General features: G+C 28.3%; 1 protein-coding gene across 1 annotated transcript in view; it reads right to left on the bottom strand.

Moving 5' to 3' along the window:
- The window catches only part of Gat (sodium- and chloride-dependent GABA transporter), a 99,770-nt gene that overhangs the window by 36,494 nt on the left and 40,717 nt on the right, over nt 1–22,559 (bottom strand). Inside the window, exon 3 of the mRNA XM_075362729.1 lies at nt 474–575. Coding sequence (XP_075218844.1) covers nt 474–575 — 102 coding nt within the window. The remainder of the gene's footprint in view (nt 1–473; nt 576–22,559) is intronic.

Below are 22,559 nucleotides of genomic sequence, written 5' to 3'. Positions count from 1 at the left end.
CTAGTACAGAATCTTTTTGATAAAAATAGACCCCTATAGAATTTATAGTACTTGAGATATTTCAGTAATACTCGATCATTTCTGATTTAATTATTTATAAGAGATTAATTTTTAATTTCTGAAACCGGACATATTAATTACATATATATGTAATTAATAAATAAAATAAAATTTGAAAAATTATTTTATGAGCATAATTGTCTCTGAAAATACGCATTACAATATCATATCAATCTTAATTATCATATTCTTCATACACAGGCATACATGTCATCACAACATTACTGTATGCATCACAAATTGCACCACGGTTTCATCCAATATTAGTCTACTTTTATGTGAAGTTAGATCTTTCCTTGAACTTAAAATTTCAAGGTAGAATAGAATCTCTAGTAAATCTTCTCATCGAGTAAAGTACATATATAAAAAAATATAATTTTTTAAAGTTTTACTAAGTAAATCTTTATACTCACCATATCTCATGGACATGAAGAAATAGAAAATCGCCCACGCTAATATAACAATGTAGTAGACGTTCATCCAACATGACATTACCGCAGCTGCGTAACCGATACCTGGACAATAATGATAACGATATAAATTAATTTTTTATTAATATCATGATAATAACACAACGCTTTACCAAATGAAAAAGCGAGCGGGTAAAAAATAAAATAGATTAAAAAAAGCTCACAAAAGAAATTACGTCCATAAACGCAACAGTGATCCAAACGCAAAATTTTAATCATTCATAAAGAAAACTCTGTAATTAGGTAGGTAGTATTTAAAATCGAATGAAATTGATTGTGAAAAACACTTCCTAAGCTAAGACTGACGTTTTCATAAGGTAAGACTGACTTTTATATCATTTAAAAAAAATAATGTCTTCATAATGTCTTCAAAAAATGTTTGTTCAAATACGAGCATTAAATAATAATACTGTTTGATCTTTCTTTAAATTTTGAATTTTTGATGTCGATATTAAATTATCATCTACTAAACTGAAAAAGTATATATAGTGATAAGAAAAGAACATTTAAAAACAATTCAAAACTTAAGCAAGGTGCATGATTGAAGTATTACTTTGATGTAATACACACACACATACACAAACGTGTGTGTGAGTATTACATCATATATATATATATATATATATAGCAAATAATACGTATTATTTGCTATTTTATATATATATATATATATATATATATATAATATAGGCAAGTGTGTGTGTGTGTGTGTGTGTGTGTGTACACTTCAAAAAGGACAAATAAATCCACTGTTTTACAATTCGAGTATATGTCCCAGTTTTCCTTATGTTGTGATAAATATGTAAAGCATCTGGGTATAAGATGCATCATTCAGAATTACTTTCTCTTAGAGTAATGATGTTTACTATATAACATCAGAAAATATATGATAACATAATAAAAATCCTATATTAAGTAATGATGATGATAAACAAATTTTTTAAATCTTTAAATTTTCTTTGTAAATTTCTTCCAGTTAACTTATATCACTACAGAAAAAAAAATCTACTTTTTCATACCGCTTAAAAATACATAAAAAATAGGTTCGTCGTATTTGAGCACCTTTACATTTTTTAAAAACACTAAACTAGCCTTGAGAACTGTTGAAACAATTGAGTTAAGGTATTTGTAGGTTATTATAATGTATAACTACATGATTTAAAAAAGGACGAAATCAGCAATATGCAAATGACTTACGAAATGTTAACACGTTATATCTCAAGTTATTCTCACAATGGTATCATCGATATTTGAAAATAGTATATCCCGAATAAGTAGCGCATTTACTCAATTAAGTAAGCGAACAATATTTTTTATTGAAACGAAATAAAAACACAAAAAAGCTGTACAAAATTTATTTAAAATAAAAGAAAAACAGTATGTAGTACATAGCTGTACAAAATTTATTTAAAATAAAAGAAAAACAGTATGTAGTACATAAAATAAAAATTTTTAACTATGCCTTCTTCTAATCTAGTTTGGTTACTATTTTTGTTTCTAAACGTCCAAATTTTCCATTCCCCAATTTTTTTACGATCTCTTAATGGATCATAGAAATATACATTCGAAAACAACACTTGAACACGCAAGCAAAAAAATAAGATTTAAAATATCTTTAGATAAGAAAAGAATTTAATTTGATCATTCTGTAAAAATATTTATTCCTACAAAACATCTCCAGATTATTGAAAACACGTAAGAAAATTTTACATTTTTTTTTTTTTTTTAATTTCCACACCTTTATATCAAGAGTATTTTATCCTCCAAATTTCAAATTTCTGGAACTCTAAAAAGTATAGTTTTTTATGTAAGAAAGCAACAAAGGATAAAAGTACCTAAATGATAATCGAATCCCGCTGAACTAGCAGTTTAAAATAAAATAATTCATAACAAATTAGATAAAAATATTTTTTCGATCGGTGGAGTTCATAAAACTAAACACGTTTACTTCCATCATTTAGGTAAGGAATTGAGGACTGATTTTCATTACCCTGCGGACACTACAGTAGCTTTTGCGATACGACACTGTAGTATATGCACCCGTTTGGGCAAATCCCGAAATTTTTTCGCTTAAAGTAACTGTACAGCATAATAATAACTTTGATTTGTAGGTCCTATTATCCTATCATACAATGTCCTACGATGCTACGGGTTTTTGAATGATATACCCCGACTGAAAGGTTCGCTCGTCTTAAAAAATAAACTGATAGAAAAGACTGGTAGATATGATAAAGTTTAATTAAATCACAATCGCTACGGCTAAAGTACAGGACTTAGCATTTCCTCAGTTACACAGATTAGAAATTGATCTAATCTAGAAAAAAATCTAATCTAAAAATTTTACATACACCTAATTAAATTTTTTCAAAACTATCTATAAAATTATATAAATTTATCTAAAGTAAAATCAATCTAAAAATGTTATAGCTATCCACGGCTGTTTGATTTACATGCCATGGGAAATTTAGTTATTAATTAGGAAAGATTATATTTAATACATATTAAACGACGACCTGGAGGTGGCCTGTATTAGTACATAGGTTTGCTCACAGGTTTGGGTTTGTGAAGACGATTGAGTTTGAATATGCCATGGAGTTAGATAATACTTTCAAATAACTTTGTGTACCTAAATAACTAATTTAATAGGCGTTCATTCATCAGACACATTTGAAACATCTGATGCATTTATAGTCGTAAAAATCCAAGTTGGTGAGAGCTAATTAGGTCCACAATCCATCCGAAAATCAAATCATTTTTACCCAAATAGATACTGATTACCAACTCCACATTGACCTGGTTAAATGTACGCTGCAACAAAGTTTAGTTTTCTCCAGAAACTAATTAGCTATCCAAAAAGAAGTGATTCTTAGATATAGAAAATCTAAAGAGTGTCTAAATGCGTGTGACTACGTTATTCTGGAGAAAAAATTCTTTTTACCTAAAATTTTATAATTTTAAACGTATAGGTGAAGTAAAATTAATTATTATTAAGTAAAATTTTGACGCTGTATCAGCATGAAGCCAAAAGTTATTGTTCCGATGAATATTTCTAAATTGACAGCCGTCAGCGTGAATTAATTTAAAATAAAAATTATATTTTAATAAATGTTTAATAAGTCACTGCACATCTGATAAAAATATGTGAGAAATATAGTACCTTACATAACAATAAACATTATAATTTTATCAAAATTGGAAAATTATCGAAAAACTCGGCTTTCAAAATTTTGAAAATTGGTAAACGTGACTATCATGCCCAAACAGTTGCTATAAAACTTGGTTTAGGCTGCCGGTTAAACATGAGGCTCGAAATCAATATTTAAACCTTTTAGTAGACTAAATAATTTAAATTTGTTATTTCTAGATTTTTATAATCACTACACGAAACCAAATTAATCTGCTAAAATAGGAGTAACACAGATTGATAATACAAGAGGAAAAATAAATTTTAGTTTTCTCATTGGAAAAGCAAAGTTGTTGGTAGTATAATGCACACACTGCAAAATTCTGAAAACAGAAACGAAAAAAACGATATTTTTATTTCCTTTACAGATTTATAGATGAAACCTTACTATATCCATAATAATCGTTAAAATCAGCTCGGTAGAATAACTGATTACGTTAGAAATAACTTTTCTGTTTTTTTTTTTTAAGAAAACGTTTCATTCTAGAGATGCAAACAAGCTTTCTTCCTTTGATTTTTCCAAGGAATATAAAATATTTACATTCACCAAGTAAATTATTCACATGTATAATATTTTGGAAATTTTTCACCATTTTTTCCTTAATTCCGTAATTTTTGGGGTTTTTTTTAAATATATCAAATAACAATTTTTTTTAAATAATGACTGCAAAACACTTTTTTTCGGAAAATACCTTAACGTAAAGCACTGATAAAAAAGTAATGATAGTAGAACATCCCAGCCCCATAAGGGAAGGCACCCGCCTTGTGACGCTTTCGGTCGCCACCTCCCCCCCCCCCTTTAATAGCCATAATGGGCTTTAACGGGAGTCGTCTTTCGCTCTCTAGCTTTTTACATCTCATAGTAATAAGCCAGGCCTCGTTGGGATGACACCGATGTAAATGCCTCGATAGCCATTTACATCGGTGAGTTTAAAGTCAGCTTTTGCCTTCGCTGTAGGCCTCGTCCGGACATCTTGAATGTCCTACATCGTTGCCCTCTGAACTAGCTAACGGAGTTCGCGGAAGCACGAACCCCGTGCCTAGTTCTACTTTTACTGAGCCAATGATGACAATAGAACAGTCGAAACAGATTGTTTAATAGCTTCCTTTTTTTTTTAAATATAGAAATCCAAGGTTTTATATAATAAGAATTGTTATAAGATTCAGCCCTTTAGAAAAATTTAAAAAAATTCTGTATAAGGTACCTTAACCAGAAAATATAATACAAAAAAATGTATGGCTACTTCATATTCAGTTCTTTTTTTCCTTTTTAGCCTCCGGTAACTACCGTTTAGATAAATCTTCAGAGGATGAATGAGGATGATATGTATGAGTGTAAATGAAGTGTAGTCTTGTACATTCTCAGTTCGACCATTCCTGAGATGTGTGGTTAATTGAAACCCAACCACCAAAGAACGCCGGTATCCACGATCTAGTATTCAAATCCGTGTAAAAATAACTGGCTTTACTAGGACTTGAACGGTAGAACTCTGGACTTCCAAATCAGCCGATTTGGGAAGACGCATTCACCACTAGACCAACCCGGTGGGTTCATATTCAGTTCTAGACCTTTTAAATCTATACGACATAAATTTCATTTAAGGCGCAATAATCATCTCAGTGTAATAAGACTATTCTGTATGGCATGTAAAAGATTGAAAGCAGCAACGACAATATACCGATAAAAATTACATCTGATTTATCGAATTATTTATGTATTGAAACATCAATTTCTTAAATGAAAAGATGGTGCACCATCTTTTCTGGATTCGTCATTATCTGTTCTATTTTACCAAACTAGGATCATAGTTTTTTGTTATTTTATATATTATTTTAAGTCATCTTTTTGTATATTCTGCTTTCTTACATCAACTTAGCATCATTGTAATACATACTAATATACAAATCTACATATAAGATCAACGCCATATATTCCTAACAATAGTGGTTTGTATAATATTGGTAAATCCCGTGAATAATGAGTATATGAGTATATAATAATAATGAGTATATAATAATATATAATGAGTATATAATAATGAGTATATGCTACCTGTACCCAGCTTTAAGAGAACTCTGTTTTACCGATTTACATAAATATTTTTTTAAAATTTAATTATTGAACTAAATAAAACCTTCAAATGGAATTAGCTTTCCAGCTAAAGAAAAATACATAAAACAGTCTTTATCATGGAACTCAAAATTTCAACGATATAAAACTGTGATAAAGCCGGAAGCACTCTATGCGGCAGTAACCCTAAGACTGGGCAACAAAGGTCTACAAGAAAATCTAATAAAAAAAGAAAGGAAAATTATAAGAAAAATTTTAGATCTTAAATTTCAAAATACTCAGGAAAAATGAATTCCAAATAAAAAACTTTATACTAAAATTGAAAACCTATCAGACACGATAAGGGAAAGACGAATTGCATTTTGCTCCCGCTTATTTAAAATGAATAACAGTAGATTGACTAAACAAATTTTTGATTTCTTTCAAAGTAAAATAACTAAAGGAAAATGGTTCATACAGTCCAAGAAGATCTAAAAGAACTGAATAAATTATAAGAGAAAGAGAAATTTTAAAGAAAATATTAAAAGATGAAAATAAAAGGATCCAAGAAGCCCCAAAACACAAGAACAACAGAGCTGAAAAACTAGGAAAGAGATATCAAAAATAATTAAGAGGTACTGAGCAGATAGACAACAGAAAAAAGGAACAACCGCAAATAAATAAATGATCTTCCAAGGTGAACTATTGGGAAGAAACCTTAAATATCATACTACAAAGCCTCCCCTACCCAAGCATATTTTCAAAATAGAAGCCATTAAACGGGAAAATTTTGAAGTTAAAATTATTACAATAAGGAGTGTAATGTATTAAGATGTATGTATGTATGTTTGTTTGCTTTACCGTAGAAACTCAACGGCCGATTTAGATGTATGATCCCGCGTTGGAATCCTTACATTACCGGGAGTGTCATAGGCTACATAAATATATATATAATAGTGGAGATTTGCCGGTTGAATCACAAATTTTAATGAATTGAATTAATCGTCTGTGAATTGTGAGGCTCTATCACTTTGTGAGCTGGGTTTGAACTGAATGATTCGAATCGATCGAATGAAAAATATTACAAAAATAATAGAATTAAATATTTAATTATAATTGGCTTCCCGCGGGGACTGCGTGTGAGGCTAGAGTGGTGAGATGATGCGAGCACGTCGTGAGAAGCTAGACCAATCATCACCATCAACTGGTAACAAACGGGTTGCGTTTGGGTGTAACAAACTCTGTTTGGGAAGGTGGGTTGGAGTGCTCTTATAATATCTCTGCAAACAATCGTCCGAGTTTCAAAATTCAACGAGGTATTTGAGAGTAGGTTGAAGGCTAACCTTTGCACGCATCAGATACACCCTTGATCTAACAGATCATACTTTCTGTTTCTGTTTAGCGTCCGGAACCACCGAAAGGTACTACATCAGAGGATGAATGTATGAAAGTAAATGAAGTGTAGTCTTGTACAGTCTGAGATCAAACGTTCTTGAGATGTGTGGTTAATTGAAACCCAACCACCAATGATCTATATTAAATACAAAATACTATATAGAGAATTGTCACCCGCGCGCTCTTTAATTATCTTATATTAAAAAGCAATAGTTTTTTTTTGGGGGGGCAGTCGTATTTTTTAATTTTTAATATTTATTTTGTTGTTTTTTTTAATTTTTTTCAAATAATCACAACGTTAATACAAAAATAAAGTATATTTATTATTTTTCTTTAAATTGCTTTATTTAAAATGTACCAAAATGTAAAAAAATAAAGATTTTTTAAGCCATCAAATCGATGTTAATTTTATGTGACTGAAAATAAAAGTGTAGAATGCTCTTTGTGTGAATACATATATTTGTATTGATATTAACTGAACGTTTAAAAACGGCTTAATGAAAAAATGTTTAAATGTCGTTTTCAAACACTGTGTATACTAAAGTTCTACAACGTATTTAGTAAACACATGTTAAAAATTGACTTTTATCTTCATAAACATAAAATTTCAGGTCGTTTAGTTTTATTGTAATAAAAAATTATGGTGACCTAATCAAATAAATTTATATCTATTCAAATACAGAGATATGAGAATTAGAATTCACTGTATAAATCATAACACCCTCAAATAAAAATACTTATATTTTGTACTATGTTATTACATCTCTTAACATTTGTATTTATAATATAAATTCTCTTCTACGAAACTCGTTTACATTTGACATTTTAAACTACTTTAACTAAACTTTATTGTAAAACAGAGAGTAGCACACAGCGTAAATTCTAAGCAATAGTACAAAACAAAAAACAGTTTTACAAGGAAAAAATAAGATAAAAATTTAATGAAAAGTACACCTAAGGCTTCCACGAGAGGGTACTCGAAACTAACCACTAAAACATCCTACTGACAATCTAAGGTTTTTTTTAAAAGTTCCCCGACGATAAATCAACATCCACGAATATAAAAAAATTAAAAATACACTTACAAACTCTAGCCGAAAACGAAACCACCATCATGTCCGATTTGATGGGATTGAATAAGAAAAATTAAATACCATTGATAAACCTCTATAATAATAAAACTAATCCGTATTTTTATTTTTTGAATTACTTAATGAAATGCAATAAATTATTAAAAACAAATACAGATAATAACACTGCTTAAATTTAAAAAAAAAAATGGTCCTTTGTATTACACTGCACGCCCTGCATAACCCATTGTCGTCTGTCGAAGACAGACTATCACTGACTAGACACTGACTTTCTGACTCTATTTTTCAAAATGCTATCAGCAGATAAGTTATGTTTTACCCCAAAAACCTGTGGTTAGATTAAAGTAAAAATATATTAAAAGGTGGTAATAATTTAAAAAGACTTTACTAATTTTTAAATAAAAAAATATTATCTTTCACAAACAACTCCTAAATGAATGAAAAAAAAGAAGCATCTTAAAAATGGACTCCGAACCTCTATCGACTAATGACTTATGTGCTCAAGGATACAACAGCTAATTCAAAGTAATTTATATTAAAAATACCTGTATAATATAGTATAATGTTTTATTAGATTTTCACTAAACGCGATTAAAAAGAAATCATTCGCGTGCATTAAGAATTGAATGAATAAAATATCTTGGATTGGTTTCTACAGTTTCAATCGACCTTCAGTCTCGAGGTGTTACAAAGCTATATTATAATAGGAACTTATACATCTTTTATGACATGTTTTCAAAAAAAAAAAAAAAAAAAAAATGAAATAACATTTACTCCAATTCGGCATAGATTTTTCTTAATGGTTTTTCGATTGATTTACTAACTACATTCTTTTAATCGACACCGACAGTTACGCAAATGAAAATTATATCCACAGACTATACAGAAAGAAACTAAATAATAGTAATTAAACATAAAAACGATTATAAAGATTATATCTGTTTTTATATAAACTAAATGAAACAGGAAGAGATTGTTTAAAATAACTTGGCCGAAACAGTTTAGTTCCAGCAATCCAGTGTTTTTTAAACATGTTCCAGATGAAGCATATTTTCTAAAATCTTCTCATTGTAATCTAGTAAATGAAATTAATCAAGTTTATGTATGTTTCAATAAACTTTAATTGATCTTTTCAACGAAGATGGAGAAGATTTTTTAGTTATAGATTTTTCGGGATGATTTTCAGTATAAAAGATTAAGAGGTGAAATATGAACGTTAGGAAAGAGTAATAAGAATAATAATGTCGAAGTTTTTGAATTTTGGGTATGGAAGAAAATCGAGAGAATACGATAGGTGGAGCTAGTGAGAATCGTCATCGATTAGCTTCCCGATCTATCATATGGATCATGCACCATCCGATCAAGAAAAAATAAAACATGAAACAAGGTATATGATGAGATTCCTACCTGGACTTTGATTAAAATTCAACTACATTTCATTTAAAAACATCTTGCAAATAAGAAATTAAAATATAGCTATTTAAATGTGAAATGATTAATTTTTAAAGAGCCTACAGATAAAAGAGAAAATTATCTGCAGCCAACTTATTAGGTTAAATGAATAAAAGTTATATTTTAAATACTGATTTAGATAAATTATTTTTTTAAAAATGCGTTTTTATTGACCTAGATCGTTATTCTAACCACAGGAGTTATTAAATAAAAACTCCTGTCAGATATATATATATATATCTGTTTAGCGTCCGGAACCACCGTCAGGTACTACATCAGAGGATGAATGAGGATGACATGTATGAATGTAAATGAAGTGTAGTATTGTATAGTCTCAGGTCGACCGTTCCTGAGATGTGTGGTTAATTGAAACTCAACCACAATGATCTATATTATATACAAAATACTATATAGAAAATTGTAACCCGCACGCTCTTTAATTATCCTATATCTAAAAGCAATGGTTTTTTTTGGCAGTCGTGTTTTTAATTTTTAATATTTATTTTGTTGTTTTTTAATTTTTTTTGTCAAATAATCACAAATGTTAATACAAGAAGAAAGTATATATTTTTTTAAAAATTGCTTTATTTAAAATGTTGGGTATTTTATATATGTATATAATATCCAACTAGTTCATCTAGACCAGAAAAGCATATGTTAGTAAGTGTGAGTGTACGTATGTATGTCGCACTACGTTTTACCTTCTATCTTAGGAATGAGCCAACTGATTTTATTTAAATTTGGCTCAAATATTTCTATTTCTTTTTTTCAAAATTCGTTAAGAGGATGGGGGATATTGCAAAAAAACAAATTAGATTTTCTTCAGAGGCATTTTAGAGAAAAGTTTATTAAAGCAAATTTGTTACCTTGCATAAATTTGTTAAATGCATATATAAACAATCCAAAAAAAACAGTGCAAATATAAAACAATATAAAAAATTGTGTTTTGGAAACAATTTTTCAAAACATCAGCCCCCACCTCCTAAATTTGAAATATATACTGCTCTATCTTCCTTCGGTTTAAATATTTTTCGAAATTCTTTTTGAAAGTTTATACTTCATATACAGAGCTATCAAGAAACAAAACTATCAAGAAAACAAACGTTTTTAAATTATAGACACCGAACCTAAAATGCAGAAACGTTTTCTTGAAGATTTTCTTTTTCTCATTTTTGCCTTAATTGAAGGGGATTGTTAGGTTTTATACAAGCAAATCTATTAAGCTTAATACGTATATGAATATTTTAAAAAATTTTCTTAAAATTTGTTTCCCACCTCTAAAAAACACGTATATGTTTTTTGGCCTCTAACTCTTTTAATATTTATTAAAAACAACTTTTTTTTTAATTTTCCTTCATTACTTAAATGATTATTTAAATTAAAGTAGTCGTAGCACCTATGTTATGTTCCCTATCCAAAATGAAAAACAATCATTTTCATTGCTTTCATTAAAGTTATACTTTTATATATATAAAACCATGAAATAAGTTTAAATCAGAATTAATTAGATTTTCAACAAAACTTTCACGAAAAAATTTAACCGTAACCAATAATCAAGCGGTCTTCTACCGAGTGGCAGGTTCCTACACCAATATTTTCTCTAATTGTTTCTGCCTTTTGCTTCTCTTTATTCTTCTTATATCCTCCATTTTTTGTTCTAATTTATTAGCTTTAATCTCTTTCTTGCATTCCATCTTTTCCTAATGTTCATATTTTACCTATTTTTTTCTGAAAACTTACCGAAAATTTATAATTAGAAAAACACCACGCCGGTAGATGTTAACCACTACAAAGATTTTCAATAAATTTTACTCTAAGGTACATAAACTAGAATAATTTCGTGAAATATATTTTGATGAAAAGTTAAAAAAAATACTAATCAGACTGCCGGGACACGGAGAGGTGGGTCTTCGGCCCAGTTATTTTAAACGATTCCCTTTTTTTGTTTATTTCATATAGATAACAGAATTTTTAAGAATTTGGTATATAGTTAATCTACAGAGTGTCCTGTAAGTCTCCATACATAGAAAAACAAACATTTTTTTTATGGAAACCATTTTTATTTATACAATATGCTCTAAATTACCACCATTGTTTTGATGATATCCGCATGGTGTTCACCTTTCGATGCGTGTCCTCCACTGCTGAAAAACACCACTACAATCTATCTACACCACTACAAGAACACCAACGCCATTACAAGCCTGTTAAGTTATGTTAGTAATGGCGTTGTTGATACGTTCATTGAAATGATTTTTGTATATTTTCCCGATACACCATGGTCTTCTTGAAAAAAATGTTTATCTTTCCTACGAATGGAAACTTATGGGATACCCTATTAAAATTGTAATTCTTTTTATTTAATAATGTAAACGTAAATAATAATTAAAAATAAGATTACATGCAAGTTAGCTTTATCAAAATACCTTCTAAAACCAACTCGGTTCTCGTGAAGTAATTATAGTCACGCTACCAGTCATTTATGAAAAATATCAGACGTTTATTTTATATTTCACTTCGTTTTTTTTATTTATTTATTATTAATTTTTTTACACTTATGCTATGTCCTTCAATAATTCTATATATTATTTAACATTCGTATTATAAAAATTTACCGTTTAAATGTTAGTGTTACGCGTTTTAACGTTTGTTGTTAATTATTTATTGTAAGTAAAATACATTTAACGTCAAGAGTTAAAAATTGGCTTTTTTACAGGACTTTTAAAAAGTCTTGATGTTTCCAGAGGTAGAAATATTAACTGAATAAGCTTCAAAAATGCGGAATCCTTTTTAAATGAACGAATTTCTTATTTTTAAATGGTATTTTTGTTTCGTAAATGTTAAAAAAATTTCAGAAAAAATGATTGTAATATACACACTTTTATTAACAGTTGCATTCATAAATCACATGCATTTCACTAATAAAACTGCAAAAACATTTTTTATCAACATTTTCTTAAATTATAGAGAGCTGTATTTATACAAAAATTTGTTCCTAACATTTATCGTTCCTGTTTTTGCTGTATATAAATAATTTATCAAATATCAGTAAATTTTTTATCTTAAATAATAAAAAGAATAAAATGTGATTTTCGTCGTTCAACTGTCATTTTCTTAACACCTTACTGTTTCGTTATTAATTATCTTTTTGTTCCAATTTCTCTTTTATAAGTAAAATAGAATAATTTTAAATATTCAATTATTTCTTAATGTAAATGTATCTTATGAGAGTAGAAATGAAATCTAGGTTATCACATATTTGGCTATGATTCAATCAATAATACATATATAGTTTTTTTTAAATGATTTTATTAATATAAATTCGCTTAAATAAAAATAAAAAAAAACTTTTAATTGTGTGGAGTTTTTCAAAACTTTAATTCTGTGTATCGTTATTGCTTTAAATATGAGCGTTTTGGGTTAAGATTTATAATGTTGAAGAGAATTTTACGTTAATTCGTCGGTTGTTTTCATGTTAAGAAAGAGAATTCTATATAACCTTTAGTGCAAGATTCAAGAACATCTCTTTACATTTGTTAAGTAGCCGAAATGTTTTTTTTTAATGAAATAATCACCAAATTTTAGAGTAAAAATAAGATACCCGAAGTCAGTTCCCACCTCTTATCTTCCGAAAAGTAAGCAGGAAACTTCTATCATTGAATAATAATAATAATAAGCGTTGTGTAGAGTAAAATGAAATAATAACTTTAACTTTGGGATACGATAGGATACATTTAACTATTGTGTGCGTAGATGGTATACCTACTTCATGACTAGTATGTCCAGACCGTTTTGTTAGAAGATAGATCGTTAGGTTAGTAGGTAGAGTTTTGTTAATAGGTAACTTTTTTTAGTACTTATTAACAAAACGGGCAAACTTTTGATGTGGATTCAGAATTTTTGGTTTACGGCTGGAAAGGATGTCGTGTTAATGGTTGTTTTTAGGTCGATGAGCTGGAAAAGGTAAATGTGTACTGTTAGTAAATGCATTCATTCGTATAGTAACACGATTTAACCAAAGTTTATGATTTTTTTTAATGACAATAACTCGAACTAGACGTAAGGTCAATATAATTTTCTTTTAACCAGTATTTCTACTATGGCACTGGATATGAATCGAATTAAATTTTAAAACTGAAGTTTTACACGACAGCCAAAAAAGAAGTGTAATGTATTTAGGGTGTATGTATGTACGTATGTATGTTTGTTCCGTCGTAGTTGCTCAACGGCTGAACCGATTTAGATGTATGACCCCACGTTGGAATCCTTACGTTTCCGGTAGTGTCTTAGGTTATATATATATATATATATATATAAATTTAATACGAACATTATACTATATACAAAATTGTCACCCGCACGCTCTTTAATTAATTATCCTATATTAAAGAACAATGTTTGTCACCAATGTTTTTTTTGTAGTCTTTTTTTTAATTTTTTAATATTTATCTCTTGTTTGTCTTTTTCAATAATAATGTGAACATTATTTGTATTGCCGAATGAATATTTTTATGTAGAAGGATTTAGCATTCTACTCAATAATATAAACATGTATAAAATTTTATTAAACTCGCTGACTAGTTTTGAAGATATGAAGCTCCGAAATTTTTCAAAATAGTGGTGGTACAGATCATAAAAAAGTTTTTGAAACGATTTAAACTGAACTATTTTTTAAATTATGTTAATCACATTTTGATATGATTCTTTTTTTAAAATAATTAATTAATTTTTAACTCTATAAAATACCGTACTGATACGTATTGGAAACTTATTATTTGTACGATAACTATAGATAAAAAATCTGCGAGTCTCTTTTAAAATGTAAACTACCTAATTTAATCCGATTTTTAAATATACATATTAATAGTTAAAAATTAGTTGTAACCAAGTTTTACGATGACATTTCAAAAGGACTGAATTTTATTAGAGATATTTAGAAGAAAGTACGGAAAGGAGGTCGATGCTGAAAAATGTGTTGAAGTTTTATCGATAAAAATAGTTTCGATTGTTTTGATCCAAAGAAACAGAAAAATTGACAAATAAATATTGTTCTAGAGAGTAAAATGTTAGATAAACGAGAGTAAATAACGTGCTTTCTGAGCAACGCGAATCAAAGTCAAAAACGTCTACTCCTAATTATACTTTTAAATATCTTTATCGTGAGAGAAATTTTCTAATGCTTTCATTTTTTTAAGCTTACAAATTTTAATAATTAGTCTTTTGGTTTTAAAACTCTAATTTTGAGTAAATAAAAGAAAAAAAGAAGACATATACCTACATAAATTACTTTAAAAATCATTTTCCTATGAAATATAATTTTTCTTTTTTGATTGTACAGAAAACAAAATAACATATAATAAATAATACAAATAATTAGGAATTATAAATATTTGCTGAAACACAATCGAAAACAGCAAATGCCGAGAAAAATGTTTAAAAATAATCAGTCCAAAACTAGAAGTGCATTTCGATTGTTAAATAATCATTGTGAGTAGCTACAGAAGTAAATATAAACATAGAAAAGAACAGTAAAAGAAATATTATGATCAAAATAATAAATTATTAAACAAAGAAAACTTAAAGAATCCTGAAAAAAAACCTATTTATATTTGCGTTTATTAAAAATAAATAAAAAATACTATTAGTTAAAAAATAAGATAAGAAGATATCTTCTTTAGATAGTCCAAACTAGACAGTCCAAGCTAAAAATGAAAAGTTACATCAAATACTCCGTTAAACATTTAAACTTCCTACCTCGATCAGCTACCACACCTGTTTCCACCCCCCTTAGGTAGGATAGGATAAGGTAAAAATTTATCTTGAAAAAGGCATAGCCAGAATATTCAATTATTTTAAAATATCTTTTATTTTGAACAAATTATGAATAAGATAAATGTCAATACTTTATTAATTAAGTAACATTAATAATAGTAAAATAATATTTTAATGTAATTACTAGTTTCAAAATGTAAATTATTTATAATAATTCAAATTTTTGTCTGTTGCCCTTTATACACCGATGATGATTTGAAATCGAAATGCGTATCTAGTTTGAGATTTCTGATTGAACATTTTTTAAATTTATATCGTATGCTAGGTAAATACTATGGTTAAAACTATCTTTATTCTTAAAGTAACCAATTTTTCATCTACTTAATTAAATTACATAATATTACTATATATAATATATTGTAATAAATATATCAATATTTATGTGTTTCGATGACAATTTTAAGTTATTTTCAAACACAAACGCATAAAAAAACGTTCATATATTTTAACTGATATTCCAGATTTTTATTAAACATAGAAATCATAGCAAATAATATTTTGTATTTTCGCTTATAGCTCGCAAAACCAATAAATCCAAACGCTTAAACAATAGCTGTTTAACAAAATCGCCGTTTTTCTTGCTTTCATTTCGTTTTATGCATCTCACTCATTTCATTAAGAAGTTATGTTACAGATAAAAATAGTTTCAATATATTTTAAATGATTATTTTAACTAATTTTAGCTTAAAAACAAGTGATCAACTTCTCATAGTTTTTTTTGTTTGTCGCAACAAAGATTGGAATATAGCCGCTTAGGACTGAAACAGTTACAAGTAACAACTTAAATTGTATCGTTAAAATCAATTGATCTAAGCTCAGCGTCATCCTGGTTTGTTTATAATTAAACAATTTATTAGCAAATAAAAAAATTGCATAACTAAAAAAAAACTTATGGAATGAAGTAACCTAAACCTGAAAATTAAACATTCAGTTTAATAGAAATAAATTATTTTATTATTAGACTTTTATTATTAGATTATTTATTGTGGCGATATTTTGTTTTTTTCAAAAAAGCCACCCCATTTCCACCCCTACGGTCCGATTTTGCCCATTAACGAACTCGACCGAAATTTTTGGTCGAATTATTTTTAAGAAAAAAATGTTCCGCCAATCACTTTCATATTGTTTCCTAAAAATATATATAAACTTTTGAGCTGACGGTGGTTTTGGGGTCTGGGGAATGTGAAATGCGAAGATATGCTGAAATTTTCCGGAAGTCGAATCATGGTACTCATTACAATAGATAGCTTTCTTATGAAATCTACCTAATAAACGATTAGAAATTATTTTCAAATGGTAAATGTATTATTAATTGCATATCCAATGCAATGCAATGTTTATGAAACAATATGGAAATGTCGCAATGGAAATATCCTGCATAATATGTGCATTTCCTGTATAATTAATTAATGGTCTGAAATACTAAAAATAAATCTGTGACAGCTAATTGAAAACAAACTAAGTGACAACAGTGACTAAGTGACTAAGTGACAACAGCTAAGTGACAACAAACTGTCAGTATTTGTTTCAACGTTATCTCCACGTCAATGAAAGCAAGATAACATACTGTCATTCACAGTAATACTACAAATGATTTTTACACTGTAAGACTTATCTCCAATACAATTTTAACTAATAATTAATTTCAAGAGTAGAAGAATATAATTCATAAATACTATTTTTAGTTATTTAGTTTTTAAGTATTTTTCATATAAAAATAGAAAAACTACCCATTCAATAATTTAGAAATACTTTTACCAAATCTACCCACAATAATATTTATAAGACAGAATATTTATATATAGGACTGATAAAAGTAATATATGTATATATGTAATATATTAGATAAATATATTTATATTGTTTATTTAAATTTTATATGTGGTTTATATTTATTTATTTATTAACCATTTTAAAAGTTCTATCTGTAATATATCACCCTTTTGCTATATTTGTTTTTTTTTTATATTGACCACGTACATTGACTCTATTTGCTAAATATTATTTATTTATTATTAATTTATCTGTGACATTTATGTTGATAATTTAATCCACATTTATTTATTTATTTTTAAAGTATACTTTATCCAGTCTCATTTTAATACTGAAGTATTATAATACTGAAGTTTATTAATTTTGTTAAATGTTATTTTACGTTTTTAATAAAATCAATAAAACGTTAATGTTTAATAAATACACCTCTGAAATTGTGACTGATTTGATTGATTTAGGTAAAAAAAAATATAGGATATATCTTTACTAAATAAAATTGTTATTGGATGAAACGACTAAAAAAGTTAAAGCAGTCCAGTTATGTGGTTATGAATTGTTCTGTGTTTTTTTTAAAAATATGTATTGATTAAATAAAGTTATTTATAAAATTTATACAGTTGGTTTTAAAAAATGCATTCTATCAATTCACAGAATTTAATAGAATTCCGAGTAAAAATGATATTTAAAATCGTATTATTAATAAAAAAAATTCCGACAAGCCGGTCAGTAAGAATAGCTTTAAAATAATTAAAAAACACCCATACAGAACATTGAAAAACACATTTTGTATTGAGATAAAAAATTGTTGAATTTCACGTTGCTGTTGTATCTCAAACAGATTGAGGTGGTTTTGCTGTTCACAGAAGGGAAGTGAGGAAAAAAATTATTCCTAAACCTTCAACCACCTCACTTACCAATCAGAAAGGAACAGAAATTCTTCAAAAGGGCAGAAATATTTTTTAATTAAAACTTTTTTAACCGATAAAAAAATCTATTATCAAATATTTCATATCGTATAGCCATTTCTCATATAATTTTACCGCAATATTTTACTTTCAAATAATACTGCTCTATGGTTTTCCACAAACGTATTTGTTCACAAACCTCTGTTACAATAACGAGTATCAAAATTTATTTTAATATTTGTCTGTAACCTATTACTGTTTTATTAAATAATGAAGGAATCGAAATTAATTTTATATTTTTAAAATATTGCTTATGTATATTATTTTCCTAATTCTTGCTGTATATTTAATGACCTTTTTTGTAGCCTTTAATATCCTTTTAAGTTTTATGTAGATGATATTAAAATAGTATTGAACAGGTTATCGATCCATGAAAACGGCTAATTTAAACAAAAAAAATTTGACTTTTTTGTAATATAATCTATAGGATAATTCTAAATGAGGCTACGATTACATAGACTCTTTTAAAGAGATTTTTTACGTGTAAAGAAACCTTTTTTTACTGTAGGGCGTAAATTTTTCTCCCATTATTATAATATAATCTAAAAGAAGTACAAGATTTTACAACATAATGTAAAAATATACTACATAGGAAAGTAAATCTAAGATAGGGAATTTTTACGCTAAAAAAGATTGAAGAGCAGACCGAAGATAATTAAACGGAACCACTCGGCGAATTAACCTAAGACTCGTAAAAGGAAGGGAAAACCAGTATCAAATAGAAAAATAATAAATACTCTGTAGTAAAATAATTTTAGCTTTAGTTCAATGTTGTGATTAAGAATTTTATTAATCAATCAATGTATAACAGACACGATGAATTAAAAATACAAAAAACTATATTAGAAAAAATAATATAAAAAATGTTTTCTTTATAAATTTAAAGTATCCTTTATAAATAAAAGTAAAGTTGCAATTAAATGTTTAGCAGATTAAACTACATTTCAATTCTTTATCACTCAGTGTTACTGTAAAATAATCTTAGAAGAATAAATACAAAGAAACATCTATGCTATACTGTTATTGACATAAATATGAGATCTAGTACACATTAAAAATTGTTTACAAACAAATCTACAGACATACTACTACGGTTGAATAGAAAATTAACCTCAATGTTTTCGGAAATGCTACTAAAACCGTCAAAAGACCGGGCATTTATAAACTGATTTGAAAAGATAATAACTGCAATTTAGGATATATAGGAAAAACTAAGAAAAATAAGAAAACTAAATAAAAAAAATTAAAAAAACCGGAGAATGATATCATTATAAATGATAATGAAAAGAGAAATCGGCCACAATCTTGTCTGATGAATAGATCTATTAGAAACGAAAATTTGAATAAATATCCGAAAAAAACAAAAATTAGAAAGCTTGAAAATTTGTAATTTTATCAAAAATTTTTAGGATTTTAAATTTACTAAATATAATTTTTTTGATGAAATTTTCGTTATAATATTAGACCCCTCCCTTAATTTATTTCATGCGAGGAGAAAACTCATTGAATGGTTTAAGGTTCATGGTACCTCTGAATGAAAATTTATCTAGAGATAAATTTTCAATTTATCCAACCACTGGATAAGGAGCGTGTGGGCAGTCCAAGTTGCGGTTTAATTGCTTTAAAGTCTTATTAAGGTAACTTTACGCTTTCGACGGGGATTGTCTAAAATGATACTTCATAATTTTTAGCCTACAGTTATTTTTACTTTATTAACTACTGCCCAAAAAAGAATGTAATTTATTTAGGATGTATGTATGTTTATTCCACCGTATCAGCTCAACGGCTGAACTGATTTAGATGTATAACCCCGCGTTGAAATCCTTACGTTACCGCACGCTCTTTAATTATCCCATATTAGTAATATTAAAGAACAATGTTTATCAGCAATGTTTTTTTTTTGACAGTTGTGTTGTTTTTAATTTTTAATATTTATCTCTTGTAATTATAGGTAGAAATATTTTTTTTTTTTACTGTTGAATTAATAAACCATAGAATCTTACAAAGAATCTTACAAAGAAACCATAGAATCTTACATGGAAACGTAAAAATGGAATTTTGTAGCATATGAAAAATACCATGCCTGACCGGGGGACGAACCATATGCCTGATCCGTCTCTGCCGGAGGTCTCGGGACCTCCAGCCGAGACGTTAACACTCCCCCACGAAGTTCGGCCGTAATATTTTTGTAAGTGATATTTATTATTATTGTTATTCTTCTTTCTTTTTTTATAAATATAATTTATTTATATACTAATTCCTCTCGTACCTCCTACTAATGGTTGTTTAAAACGACCGAATTGTCATCTAGTTTTAGATTTTGAATAATATTTTTGTAAACAGTTTTTGAGAGTTTTCTAGTTTTCGAATTAAATTATAAAAAAAATTAAATGGAAACTAAATAAATTTAGCGAAGAGATACGTTACCATTTTTCAATACCAGTACGAATAATTTTTCAGTTGGCAATTTAAATCATGGATCAGGTCATTCTTTCTTAAAAGTCTTTCTTTATTGTTAGTAAGACATTAGATGTACTTTTTTCACGGACTCTTATTTAACGAGGAAGGTAGGATGGATAGATAAATGAAAATTCACTTTCTTTTAAGATATAACGAATATTCTACACTCCAATAATATCAGTTCCAAGTATTTAAGCAGAATGTTAGTATTATAATATTGTTTCCACAAATACCCTTTAAATTTTAGTAAGGTTTGAATTATTTTAAAAGTGTTACGCATTTTATAAAATGTCAAAAGAAATCAATAAATAACTTCTGTGATATTTTACTGTTTTTACAGAAATTTATAATGCATAGAAATCTTTTAGCACGGAAGAGACCTTCATAACAATTTTGTTTTTACGCCTCAGTGCGGGTAATATATAATTAAATAGTATATATAACTTATACGGTAAGAGCAAACGATCTACGAAGTTGTTGTATTAATTACTTAAGTAAAACTGTGAGTTTACTTAGTTTTGATTATTAAGTGCATTACATGACCACGATACTTTTCAATTAATTTAGTAACTGGGTCGAATTTAAAACTTCTCTGACGCCTTACATAATTTAATTAGTCTAACGATACTTTCGCTAATTTATGCGTAATTATGACGAAATTATTTCGTTTTTTTTTTACCTTCTTCAAATATTAGTATTAATTTTCATTACAGCTTAAACATAACAAATAATAATGACAATTTTATTGGGAAAAAAAATCCTGTAGAAATTTGTATCATTTTTATAGATCTATCCTTAAATAAAAACCTCTGATAAATTTCCATAAAGAAAATTCTTACAACTTTGTAAACTTACTTTTTACTTTTTCGTGTCCAATTGATGAGACATTAAAACCTTTGCGACCAGTATTGTGCCACCGAAACACCAGAAGCATTTCCTTGCCACAGATCTTCTAGTGTGCATTTGGTCGGGCAGAGGGTGTATTTTATGAGATGTTCAGAGTCCTGAATCTCACCGCACTCGCAGTTCAGGTCGTTAGGCTCTATTTGACGCCATCTAGCGCGGTTAACTCTGGTTGGTGCAACCTCAGTTCGAAGCCGGTTTAAAGTCACCCAAGTTTGCCAGTCCAGATCATGTCCTGGTGTTGGGGCCCTTTTTGGGAACCATGAAGGGGGCTCGATAGATGTAGAGTTCAAAAATTCCTTTCTCGATTTCAGTCTCGGAGGGGGTGGTCGCTCCATCTGGTACAATGTATGTCGTGAATCGAAAGATTGTCTGAACCGTTCAATGTACTCGGCTTCAGCTCGACGTATTCCAGGTTCCTCCATGCCCGCCGCTCGGTGCAACTTTTCAATAGGAGTGGGTTTCATACATCCCGTTATTAAACGACAGGTCTCGTTCAGCGCTATATCAACCTTTTTGGTGTGTATTGATCTGTTCTACACAGGACATGCATATTTGCCTGTTGAATAGCACAAAGCTCTAGCTGTCGTCGACAGGACGGTTGGCTTAGCACCACATTCACTGCTTCGGAGTTTCCTCAGGAGATTGTTCCTCGTATTTACTTTCAACATTGCGCTTTGACATTGAGCCCTATGCGTAAGTGATCTGTCTAATTTAACTCCAAGGTACTTTGGCGCTTCTGAGTGTTCCAGCTGCTGATGGTTCCATGTAACATTCAATCGTCTTTTTAAAATACAATCTTTTTAAAAAATTTATTGAGAATTTTAAAGTAACGAAAAACATGGATGAAATAAAGGAAAAGAAGAGCTATTTTGGAAAAACCAACTCCAGTGCAGAAAAGAGTGTATCTACACTGTACTTCAG

Source organism: Lycorma delicatula, chromosome 4 (assembly GCF_047948215.1).
Source record: "Lycorma delicatula isolate Av1 chromosome 4, ASM4794821v1, whole genome shotgun sequence".
In the NCBI taxonomy this organism is placed as follows: Eukaryota; Metazoa; Arthropoda; class Insecta; order Hemiptera; family Fulgoridae; genus Lycorma; species Lycorma delicatula.
The sequence above is the reverse complement of the archived record's forward strand: the minus strand, read 5'-3'. Positions and strand labels throughout refer to the sequence as shown.